Genomic DNA, 13,126 nt, shown 5'->3' with positions numbered 1-13,126 from the left:
AACCCACCCCCACTCTGACCCTAAATAGACCCACAGAGCCATTAAGGTTAGAAGAGACCTCCAGGATCACCGACTCCAACCCCAAACCACCCAACCATGACCCTAAATAGAACCATAGGGTCACTAAGATTGGAGAAGACCTCCAAGGTCATCCAGTCTGACTCCAACCCACCCCCACTCTGACCCTAAATAGACCCTAAATAGACCCATAGGGTCATTAAGACTGGAGAGGACCCCTGAGGTCATCCAGTCTGACCCCAAACCACCCCACTATGACCCTAAATAGACCCATAGGGCCATAAAGACTGGAGGAGACCCCCAAGGTCAACCAGTCCGACCCCAACCCACTCCACTATGACCCTAAATAGACCCATAGGGATATTAAGACTGGAGGAGACCTCCAAGGTCATCAAGTCTGACCCCAACCCACCCCACTATGACCCTAAATAGACCCATAGAGTCACCAATGGTCAACTCATCCCATGTCCCCCGTAGGGTCACTGACGTTGGAAGAGTCTTCCAAGACCCCAGCCCCATCCCGTCCCTCTCACGGTGAAGGACTCTGTGGGGTCTCAGGGTGGGCACAGTGTGGGTCCCCCCATGGCTGCGGGGTCTCAGGGTGGGCACATGTGGGTCCCCCCATGTATGTGGGGTCTCAGGGTGGGCACGGTGTGGGGTCCCCCCATGGCTGTGGGGTCTCAGGGTGGGCACACACGGGGTCCCCCCATGGCTGTGGGGTCTCAGGGTGGGCACAATGTGGATCCCCCCATGGCTGCGGGGTCTCAGGGTGGGCACGGTGTGGGGTCCCCCCATGGCTGTGGGGTCTCAGGGTGGGCACATGTGGGTCCCCCCATGGCTGTGGGGTCTCAGGGTGGGCACATGTGGGTCCCCCAATGGCTGTGGGGTCTCAGGGTGGGCACATGTGGGTCCCCCCATGGCTGCGGGGTCTCAGGGTGGGCACACACGGGGTCCCCCCATGGCTGTGGGGTCTCAGGGTGGGCACACACGGGGTCCCCCCATGGCTGTGGGGTCTCAGGGTGGGCACAGTGTGTGTCCCCCCATGGCTGTGGAGGCTCAGGGTGGGCACAGTGTGGGTCCCCCCANGGGTCCCCCCATGGCTGTGGGGTCTCAGGGTGGGCACAGTGTGTGTCCCCCCATGGCTGTGGAGGCTCAGGGTGGGCACAGTGTGGGTCCCCCCATGGCTGTGGGGTCTCAGGGTGGGCACAATGTGGATCCCCCCATGGCTGTGGGGTCTCAGAGTGGGCACATGTGGGTCCCCCCCATGGCTGTGGGGTCTCAGGGTGGGCACGGTGTGGGGTCCCCCCATGGACTCACCCGAGATGAGCTGCTCCAGGTCCACCTGGTGGCTGTGATCCTCCCCCACGTGCAGCACCAGGAACCCTGAGGGGGAAGATTGGAGTCAGAACTCAATGGGTGATGGCTGATCCGAAAGTAATGCCTCCTGTTTTGGATGGCAGCCCATTGGTGTCAGAGGTGGGTAGGATGGCATTGAAACCCACCACGCCCACCCCCCATTTATCTACATAGGATCAGAGAACCATTAAGGTTGGAGGCCCCCAAGATCTCCCAACCCAACCCCAATCCAACCCACCAACCATGTCCCCACGTGCCACATCTACACCGTCCTTGAAGACCCTGGGGATGGGGATCCTACCACCCCCCTGTGGTCGGGGTCAGAACTCAATGGGACCCCAATGGGACCCCCAAGAGTTAATGGAGGGACATAGGGCTGCGGTGTGGGTCACACAGAGTGATCCCAGAGGGTTCGATGTCCAACCCACAGCGCTGAGGACATAGTGTGATGCAGCCCCACAGATCTCAGCTTTATTTGGAGAGTTTTTAGTGCTTTTTAGTTGCATGGATGATGGCTGCTCCGAAAGTAATGTCTCCTGTTTTAGATGGTGGCCCATTAGTGTCAGAGGTGGGTGGGATGGAAGGAGGGATTGAACCTACCCCTACCACCCCCACCCCCCATTTACCTACACAGGGTCAAAGAATCAATACGTTTGGAGGAGACCTCCAAGATCTCCCGACCCAACCCCAATCCACCCCCATGGAAACAACATGGAAACTGCAGCACGGAGCAGGCCCAGCCTTACCGATGAACATGGGCGCAGCCGCTCTGATGTCCACCCAAGTGCTCTTGAAGTAGAAGAGGTTGGTCAGTACCAGACGGTTCAGCATCTCGGGGTAGCTCTGCATCTGCAGGACGCAATGTGGGGTCACGGAGCTGGAAGGGACCCCTGGAGATCCTCCAGTCCAACCCCCCAGTTGTTGGTTCTCCTGGCCACCAGGGCTCACTGCTGGCTCACAGTCAACTGTTGGTTAACAGTTATTCAACACTTGGTCAACTGCTGGTTAACCATTCAACTACTGGTCATCTGCTGGTCAACTTCCACTCGCTGGTCACACGTTGGCCAATCATTGGTCAACAATTCGTGTCCAACCATCAACTGTTTTCTAGATGTCCAACTGTTTATCGACTGTTGGTCAATCATTCAACCACTGGTCTACTGTTGGTCAAGTGCTGGTCAATCATTCAACTAGTTGTCAGCTGCTGGTCAACCATTGGTCAATGGTTGGGTCAACTTCTGGTCAACCACTGGTCAACCATTCAAGCACTGGCCAACCATTCAACTGTTGGTCAACTGTTGGTTCACCATCAGTCAACCATTGGGTCAACCATTCAACCGATGCTTAACCAGCAGTCAACTGTTGTTCAACTGCTGTTCAACGGCTGGGTCAACCCTTAGTCAACCACTGGCCAACCACTCAACCACTGGCCAACCACTCAACCATTGGTCAACCGTTGGTCAGCTATTGGTCAAGTGTTGGTCAACGGTTGGTCAATGGCTGCTCAATCATTTGCCAACCATTCAACCATCACCCAACCATTGCTCAGGTCAGGTCAATCACTGGTCAACCATTGGTCAACTGTTGGTCAGCTATTGGTCAACTATTGGTCAACTGTTGGTCGATGGTTGGTCAATCATTTGCAACCATTCAGCCATCAGCCAACCATTGGTCAGCAGTTGGTCAGTCACTGGTCAACTATCAGTCAACTGTTGGTCAGTGGTTGATCAATCATTAGTCAACCATTGGCCAACCACTCAACCACTGGTCAACCGTTGGTCAACTGCTGGTCAACTGTTGGTCAACTATTGGTCAACTGTTGGTCAATGGCTGCTCAATCATTTGCCAACCATTCCACCATCATCTAACCATTGCTCAGCAGTTGGTCAATCACTGGTCAACCATTGGTCAACTGTTGGTCAGCTACTGGTCAACTACTGGTCAACAGTTGGTCAATGGCTGCTCAATCATTAGTCAACCATTGGCCAACCACTCAACCATTGGTCAACCGTTGGTCAGCTATTGGTCAACTATTGGTCAACTGTTGGTCAATGGCTGCTCAATCATTTGCCAACCATTCAACCATCAGCCAACCATTGCTCAGCAGTTGATCAATCACTGGTCAACCATTGGTCAACTGTTGGTCAGCTGTTGGTCAGCTATTGGTCAACTGTTGGTCAATGGTTGGTCAATCATTTGCCAACCATTTAGCCATCAGCCAACCATTAGTCAGCAGTTGGTCAGTCACTGGTCAACTATCGGTCAACTGTTGGTCAGTGGTTAATCAATCATTAGTCAACCATTGGCCAACCACTCAACTATTGGTCAACTGTTGGTCAATGGCTGCTCAATCATTTGCCAACCATTCAACCATCACCCAACCATTGCTCGGCAGTTGGTCAATCACTGATCAATCATTTCCCATCTGGTTCCCAATTGCTGCCCACCCGCTGCCCAGCCGTTCAGCGCTCACCAGGTGCTTGCAGACGTTGTTCATGAACTCTCCGTAGTGCAGGCTCCGGTCGTCCCGCAGGTGGTTCAGGAACATGTCACACAGCCCCTCGCAGCCCATGTTGGGGCCACACATGCGCAGGGCAAACTTGCAGGCCTGCAGCACACACACAAGGGGAGGTTGCAATATACTGGGGGGCTCAATGCATCGCCGCATTACTGCATCGCCACATTACTGCATCCCCGAGCGGGTGCCCCTCAGTGCCGTGCGCTCACCCTGACGACCTCGGGTTTGGGGTCCTGGAGGTGCAGCAGCAGCGTCACCAGCCCGTTGAGGATCTGCTCGAAGAACGCCTCGCACTCGCCCTCGCTGAACTTGGTCAGGTTGCCGAAGAGAACGATGGACGAGCGGCGGAGGTCGGGCTGCTCCTGCAGGGAACAGCTGGGGCTCAGGGGCTGCTATTGGGTGTGAAGACCCACATTTCAACCCAATGTCAGCCCCATCCCATGGGTCAGAGCCCCACAGCAGGTGGGGGAGGGATGGGGGACGCTGGGGACAATGTCTCCGTGCTGTGTTCACACAGAACCACAGAATGACCCAGGTTGGAAGGGACCTCAAGAATCATGTCGTTCCAACCCCCTGCCTAGCAGGGCCACCAAACATACACATTTACTAGATCAGGTTGCCCAGGAGACCCCATAGATCCCCCTACAGACCCCACAGACCCCATAGATCCCCATAGAGACCCCAAAGACACCATAGATCCCCATAGAGATCCAATAGGACCCATAGATCCCCATAGAGACCCCAAAGACCCCATAGATCCCCATAGAGACCCCATAGATCCCCATAGAGACCCATAGACCCCATAGGTCCCCATAGAGACCGCATAGACCCCACAGATCCCCACAGAGACCCCATAGATCAGGTTGCCCAGGGCCCCATCCAACCTGGTCTTGAACACCTCCAAGGACGGGGCATCCACAACCTTCCTGTGCAGCCCGTTCCAGCACCTCACCACTCTCATACTAAAGAACTTCCCCCTGACATCCAACCTAAATCTTCCCTCTTTCGGCTTAAATCCATTTCCCTTTGTCCTGCTGTTATCATCCCTCTCAAAATGCTGACTCCCCTCCTCAATGTAGGTTCCCTTCAGGACCTGGCAGGTTGCACTGAGCTCACCCCACTTCTTTTCTCCATGTTGAACAAGCCCAGCTCCCTCAGCCTGTCCTCATAGGGGAGGTGCTGCAGCCCCCTGATCATCTTCGTGGCCCTCCTATGGACCTTCCCAACAGCTTTACGTCTTTCACCTCCAAAGACTTGAGGGAGTTCAGTAATGACCACCCCATGCACAGTGCCCAGCCCAGAGACCCCATGCAGTCCATCGAGACCCCGTGCCCAGTTCGGGCTGTGGCACCCCGTTCCCTTACGCTGTCAAAGAAGGGCCGGATCCTGATGGCGATGTGCAGGAGCATGGCCTGCACGTCCCGCTCCTCCAGGTGCTCCAGGAGCTTGGACAGGCTGGTCATGGCCTCCAGGGCCACCAGGTTGTTGGGGTCATCTCTGTCATCCAAGCCATTGACCATGGACGCCAGCAGCGTGGCCCCATGCTTGTGTACCTGCGAGGGAAGTGATGACCCTAAATAAGCTCATTGAGTCATTTAGGTTGGAGAAGACCTTTGAGATCTCCAGTCCAATCCCAACCCATCACACCATGACCCTAAATAAACCCATAAAGTCATCCAGGTTGGAGAAGACCTCTCAGATCCCCAGTCCGATCCCAACCCATCCCACCGTGACCCCAAATAGACCCATAGTCATAAAGGTTGGGAGACCTCCAAGACCTGCAACCCCGACTCACTCCTACCACAATCCTAATTAAAACCATAGAGTCATTAAGATTGGTTCAGGTTGGAAGAGACGTCCAGGATCACCCAGTCCAACCCCAACCCACCCCACCAGCCCCACTGACCACATCCCCAGGTGCTACACCCCACATCCCCACATCCCCACATCTATTTAATCCCCCTTTAGATGAGATTCCATCACTTCCCAGCGCAGTTCTGGGAAGATTTCCCCCAATTCCTGACCCCAAATCTGCCCTGGCACAACCCAAGGCCATCTCCTCTCTACCCCACCTTGAGACGGACACTATGGGGTCAATGTAGGGAGCCCTGAGCCATTGTGCCCCACATCTCCAGCACTGTGGGGCAACTGCGACTCCAGTGCAGGTCCCAGAACCAGTGCAGATCCCAGAAGACCCAGCTCAGCGTGCTGAGCTTCTGGGAGCCATGGAAACTGCAGGACCCCAATGTGCCACAGGGATTGTGCCCTGCTCAATGTGCCCTGCTCAACCCCTATGTGTGGGGTGGGAGAGCAGGAGGAGGAGGGCTGGGCTCCCAGGATCAAACCACCATGGAGTCACTGGGGTTGGAGAAGGCCTCTGATATCACCAACCTCAACCCCAACCCATCCCCACTGACCATGTCCCCAGGCGCCACATCTCCATGCTGTGGTGACCCCACCACCCCCCTGAGCAGCCCATTCCATTGCCTGACCACTCTTTGGAGAAGCAATTTCTCCCCATTCCCACCATGCCCACCAGTGACAGCAGTGGGACACAAAGACCGTGTCACACCATCACTGGGACCAGGACGTGGCCAACAGCCCCATTCCCAGAGCACTCAGTACCCCCCATAAGCATCCCCCCCAGTCCCATAGGCCCAAGTAGCTCGATGCCATTCACTCCCACCTTTTCGGGTGCCCCCACAGCGATGTTGCCCAGCCCCCGCAGCGCCAGCACTCGCACCAGCAGACACGGGTCCTTCTGGCGCCCCGTCATGCTGTCCATCACGCTCTCCAGCAGAATCAGGTCGTTCACCACGTTACTGCTCAGCAGCTGGGGGAGAACACAGCAATGGGACGGCAGCCCCCCACCCCATGGGCAGCCATGGCTGTGGGTCGGGTGCAGCCACTGCTTTCTGCACAGGGTGAGAGTCTGCCTCTGGATCCACTCCGGGTTTCAGCTCTGGGCTCAGAACTGCAGATGGGGAACTCCTCACAGCAATCCGATGGGGGGATGGAGGGCATGGACAGCTGGGAGGGACCCAACCACATCACCAGGATCCACCAAGAGGGACTCAACCACATCACCAGGATCCAATGAGCTGAGACCCAACCACATCACCAGGATCCAATGAGAACGGACCCAACCACAACACCAGGATCCAATGAGCTGAGACCCAACCACATCACCAGGATCCACCATGGAGGGACCCAACCACATCACCAGGATCCACCATGGAGGGACCCAACCACATCACCAGGATCCACCATGGAGGGACCCAACCACATCACCAGGATCCAATGAGGAGGGACCCAACCACATCACCAGGATCCAATGAGAGGGACCCAACCATATCAACAGGATCCAATGAGGAGGGACCCAACCACAACACCAGGATCCACCAAGGAGGGACCCAACCACAACACCAGGATCCACCATGGAGGGACTCAACCACATCACCAGGAGCCCCAGGAGCATCCCCAGTAGCAGGGGCACAGCTCCTTGCACCCAGAAGCATTCCCAAGAGCAGAACAGCAGGAGCACAACTCCACAGCTCCTACAGCATCCCCAGCAGCAGCAGCACAGCTCCAGGAGCATCCCCAGCAATGCAACAACAGGAGCATCCCCAGCAGCAGGAGCACGGCTCCATGTACCCGGAGCAATACTCAGGAGCAGAGCAGCAGCAGCACAGCCCCATGACCCCAGCAGCATTGCCAGCAGCAGCAGCACGGCCCCCCCGGCTGCAGGAACATCCCAGCAGCAGCAGCACGGAGCTGCTGGCAGCAGAGCGCAGCCCCGCAGTGCTGGGAGCCGCTGGCCGTGAGCCCAGCCGGGGGCTGCAGGGGCTGCTCTCCCACTGACCCCCACCCCTGGGGACACGGCTCATTGCAAACACAACCGGAGGAGCTGTTAATAGCACAGGTTAACGAGCTGTGCTGGGCTGCAAGATGCAGGGCAAAGCCAGGGCTGCTGCAGCTGAATGGGGGGAAAGTCTGGCATCCCATGGCATCCTATGGCATCCTATGGCATCCCGTGGCATCCTATGGCATCACGTGGCATCCCATGGCATCCTATGGCATCCCATGGCATCCCATGGCATCCCGTGGCATCCCATGGCATCCCATGGCATCCCGTGGCATCCTGTGGCATCCTCTGGCATCCTATGGCATCCTATGGCATCCCGTGGCACAGAGTTGGCACCCAAAGCAAGGACCCCATGGCACAGAGCTGGCATCGTATTGGCACCCCATGGTACTGCATGGCACAGACCTGGTACCTGGCACAGGGACCCCATGGCACAACACCTGGCTCCCCATGGCACAGATCTGGTACTGCATGGCGCCACATGGCACTGGAATCTCATGGCATTGCCCATGGCACAGACCTGGCACGGGGATCCCATGGCATTGCCCATGGCACAGACCTGGGCCCTGGCACAGGGACCCCATGGCACAGATCTGGCACTGGGATCCCATGGCACAGATCTGGCACAGACCTGGCACCTGGCACAGGGACCCCATGGCACAAGACCTGGTGTCCCATGGCACCCTATGGCACAGATCTGGTACTGGGACCCCGTGGCACCAAACCTGGCGCCCCATGGCACCCCATAGTGGAGAACTGGGAATCCATGGTGCTCCATGGCACAGACCTGGCACTGGGATCCTATGGCACAGATCTGGCACTGTGTAGCACCCCATAGCACAGACCTGGGCCCTGGCAAAGGGACCCTGTGGCACAAAACCTGGCACCCCATGGCACTACATGGCACAAACTTGGCACCGGGCACAGGGACCCCATGGCACAAGACCTGGTGCCCCATGGCACCCTATGGCTCAGATCTGGCACCAAACCTGGCACGTCATGACACTCCATGGCAGAGAACTGGGAATCCATGGTGCCCCATGGCACAAAACCTGGCGCCCCATGGCACCCCATGGCACTGGGATCCCATGGCACAGACCTGGGCCCTGGCACAGGGACCCCATGGCACAAAACCTGGCGCCCCATGGCACTGCACGGCACAGACTCAGCACCAACATCAGCACCATGAGGGTCCATTGCCACCAATCCCCGACGCCGCAGCCCCGCGTCCGTCCCCTCCCGGCTCCACTCTGTCATCTCCGTCACCGGCACCGCCGCGAGCGGACGGACCCAGCTCTCACCTCATCAGTTTGGAGCGAGGGAGACGCAGGCATTTGCTTCCTTCCCCTCCCTCCCCACGATGAGGCAAAGCCGCTATTTTCAACCCCAAAAAAAACGAAGGACGCCGAGAGCTCCAACCGCGCTCCAAAACGAAAGCAGATCCTGGGCCGGGAGCCAAGAGCCGGCGGCTGCCGCGGCCAAACAGCAAATAAAAACAGGGCCCTCGTCAGCCTAAAGCAGCTGAGAATTTAAAGGGTGGTTTATAAGGGAGGATATAGCTCTGCCTTGTTGGCATAAGGCGTTCCTTTATGTAACAGAAGCTCCTGGAGCGGCCCCGGGCTCCGTGGTGGTATGGGGATACGGTTACGGGTCCTGGCAGGGAGAGGAGAGGCCTTGAGTCACCTCATTCCTGGGCTGGGACGTAAGGAGGGAGCTCAGTGCTGCTGCTGAATGGCAGCCACACGTTCAGGGCCGGATCCTTCATGCTTCCTCTGCTGTCCCTCATTGTGGGGTAGGGACGGCACAAAGGGATGAAAATACAGCCCCGCTGCGCTCAGATACGACGCTGCACCGACCCCATGTGTGCTACACGGTGTATCAGGGCTGAGCTGATGGAAGGGAGCTCTGGGGAGAAGGAGTTGGGGGTCTCGGTGGCCAATGGTTGACACAAAGGTTGACCATGAGCCTGCAGATGGCCAAGAGGGCCGATGGCTGATCAATGATGGACCAAAGGTCAACCAATGGTTGATCAACAGGTGACCAATGGTTGACCATGAACCAGCAGTGCACCCTGGTGGCCAAGAGGGCCAATGGCTGATCAATGATTGACCAAAGGTCAACCAGTCATTGATCAACAGTTGATCGATGGTTGACCATGAGCCTGCAGTGTGCCCAGATGGCCAAGAGAGCCGATGGCCGATCAGTGATGGAACAGAGGTCAACCAGTCATTGATCAACAGTTGACCAATGTATGACCATGAGTCTGCAGTGCACCCTGCTGGCCAAGAGGCCCGATGGTCGATCAATGATTGACCAGAGGTCAACCAACAACTTGCCCTGATGGCCAAGAGGGCCGATGGCTGATCAGTGATTGACCAAAGGTCAACCAGTCGTTGATCAACAGTTGACCAATGGTTGACCATGAGCCAGCAGTACACCCTGGTGGACAAGAGGGCCGATGGTTGACCAACAACTGACCAAAGGTAAACCAATGGTTGATCAATAGTTAACCAATGGATGACCATGATCCTGCAGTGCACCCTGGTGGCCAAGAGGGCCAATGGCTCATCAATGATTGACCAAAGGTCAGCCAATGGTTGATCAACAGTTGACCAATGGTTGACCATGAGCCCGCAGTGCACCCTGATGGCCAAAAGGACCAATGGTTGACTCAACAGTTGACCACAAGCCAGCAGTGAGCCCTGGTGGCCAAGAAGGCCAACGGTTGACCAACTGTTGACCAACAGATGACCAACAATTGGCCAGTGTATGACCAGTGGTTGACCAACAGTTGGCCAGTGGTTGACCACAAGGCAGAAACGAGCCCTGGTGACCAAGAGGGCCAACGGGACCCTGTGGTGCATTGCACATAGCGCAGCCAGCAGGGCAGGAGGTGCTGCTCCCCTCTGCTCTGCCCTGGGGGGCACTGCTGGAGCACTGCGTCCAGTGCTGGGCTCCCAGTTCAGGGCAGACTGGGAACTGCTGGGAGAGCCCAGCGGAGGGGGTGGGGATGGGGGGGGCCTGGAGCCCCTCCTGGTGGGGACAGGCTGAGAGCCCCGGGGGGAGAGAAGGCTGGGAGGGGTCTGGGCCGCACTGATGGATACCTGGGGGGTGGGGGATGGTAGCAGGGAACCATGTTGGCCTGTGGGAGCTCCAGCGGTCCCTTCCAGCCCCCATGGATCTGGGATTTGGGGATTCTACACGGTTCTGCCCCACTCACCTCAGCCAGGAAGGCGGTGGCAGTGACGCGCTGACTCTCGAGGGCGCTGCTCAGCGTGGGGACGAGGCTCTTGACAATGAGGGGCAGGCGGGGGCCAGCGTGCCGTGCCATGGAGCTGCGGGGAGAAAAGGGACTGTCATCTGCACAGCCCCCAATCCTCCATGTGCCCTCAGTACCCCAATGACCCCAGTCATCAATGCCCTGTCCCCCAGTGCCCCCAGTCCCCAACACCTTCAGTGCCCAATACCCCAATGTCCCTATCTCCCCAATGCCCCTTGTCCTCAATGCCCCTGCCCCAAATGCCCCCAGTCCCCAACACCCCTAGTCCTCAATGCCCCCTGCCCTCAATGCCCCCTGTCCCCAATGCCCCCTGCCCCCACTACCCCCATCCCTGTGCCCCCCGCCCCGTTCCTCACCCAGCCAGCACAGCGATGCCCTCGTGGTGCCGCTCGGGGTTCTCCATCATCTCCCATCCTCCAGCATTGCCCACAGCCACGACCACCGCCTCACTGCCCCCCTGTGCCAGCATGGCCCGCAGCGTCTGCACCGCACAGCTGGGGAGAAGCACCGCATAGGACCCCATAAGGACCACATAGGACCACATAGGACCCCATAAGGACCACATAAGACCCCATAAGGACCCCATAGGACCCCATAAGGACCACATAAGACCCCATAAGGACCCCATAGGACCCCATAAGGACCCCATAAAGACCACATAATGACACATAGCAGGGCCACCTGCTGCCCCATAGCAGGGCCGTCTGCTGCCCCACATCAGTGCAGGAGCAGCTCCATGCACTGTGACACCGCCATCACCCCAGACAGTGGGCTGAAAAGAGCAGCCCAGAGCTGCTGCGAGGTGGGGTGTTTTTGCATTAGTATTTTATAGGGGGGGATTATTTTGCTGTGAGCGTGGAGCAACATATGGGAACCATACGTTATCCCATCGCAGCAAAACAAGTATTAGTGATGGAGCAATGCCGGCTGTCAGCATGAGTGCAGATGGAGAACACATGGCTCGGGATGGAGTCTTGACATGGGCAACAACAAACCACCAACAACAACTATGGATGTGCCAAGGACCACCACCAAACAGGGACCACCATCAATCAGGGACCAGCACGAACCAGGGACCAACATCACAGTGGACCACTACCACCAACCATGGACAACCACTGCCATCAGCCAAGGGCCACCACCAACCAGAGACCACCACCACTGTCAGCCATGGATCACCACCAGCCATGGACCACCAGTGCCATCAGCCAAGGACCACCACCAACCAGGGACCACCACCAATCAAGGACCACCACCAACCATGGACCACTACTGCCATCAGCCAAGGACCACCAACAACAACCATGGCTGTGCCAAGGACCACCACCAACTAGAGACCACCACCACAACCATGGACCACCACCAACCAAGGACCACCACTGCCATCAGCCAAGGACCACCACCAACCAAGGACCACCACCAACAAAGGACCACTACCAACCATGGACCACCACCAACCATAGACCACCACTGCCATCAGCCAAGGACCACCACCAACCATGGACCACCACCAACCATGGACCACCGCCACCATAAGCGATGGATCATGATCACCAACCATGACTATGTTGAGGACGACCACCAGCCATGGACCACCATGGCCAATCATGCCCAGTGCCACAGACCACCACCACCAACCATGGACTACCACCATCAGCCATGGATCACCATCACCAACCATGGATCACCACCATCAGCCATGGACCACCACCACCAACCACAGCTGGAGCCGAGGACCACCACCAACCATGGATCACCATCACCAACCACAGACCACCACCATCAACCACAGCTGCTGCCAAGGACCAGCGCCAACCATGGGCCACCACCAGCAATCACAGCCACTGCCAAGGACTGCTAGCACCAACCATGGACCATCACCATCAGCCATGGACCACCACTACCAACCATGGACCATCACCATCAGCCATGGTCCACCACTACCAACCACTGGCCATGACCATCAACCATGGACCACCACTACCAACAATGGACCACCACTACCAACCACAGACCATCACCATCAGCCAAGGGCCACCACTACCAACCATGGACCACCACCATCACCCAAGGACCACCACTACCAACC

The 13,126-nt window shown here is 57.4% G+C and overlaps 1 protein-coding gene across 2 annotated transcripts in view; it reads right to left on the bottom strand.

Moving 5' to 3' along the window:
- MROH1 (maestro heat like repeat family member 1) overlaps window positions 1-13,126 on the bottom strand; it is a 65,031-nt gene that overhangs the window by 5,882 nt on the left and 46,023 nt on the right. For both annotated transcript variants that reach the window (XM_015850411.2, XM_015850410.2), the window contains 8 exons: window positions 11,394-11,531; window positions 10,978-11,092; window positions 6,579-6,725; window positions 5,257-5,445; window positions 4,102-4,254; window positions 3,848-3,982; window positions 2,121-2,223; window positions 1,336-1,401 (listed from right to left, as the gene is read on the bottom strand). In XM_015850411.2, the coding sequence (XP_015705897.1) occupies window positions 1,336-1,401; window positions 2,121-2,223; window positions 3,848-3,982; window positions 4,102-4,254; window positions 5,257-5,445; window positions 6,579-6,725; window positions 10,978-11,092; window positions 11,394-11,531 (1,046 nt within the window). The remainder of the gene's footprint in view (window positions 1-1,335; window positions 1,402-2,120; window positions 2,224-3,847; window positions 3,983-4,101; window positions 4,255-5,256; window positions 5,446-6,578; window positions 6,726-10,977; window positions 11,093-11,393; window positions 11,532-13,126) is intronic.

The sequence above is a fragment of the Coturnix japonica genome, unplaced genomic scaffold, assembly GCF_001577835.2.
Source record: "Coturnix japonica isolate 7356 unplaced genomic scaffold, Coturnix japonica 2.1 chrUnrandom424, whole genome shotgun sequence".
Classification (NCBI taxonomy): Eukaryota; Metazoa; Chordata; class Aves; order Galliformes; family Phasianidae; genus Coturnix; species Coturnix japonica.
Note: the sequence above shows the minus strand (reverse complement) of the source record. Positions and strands in the feature narration are given on the sequence as shown.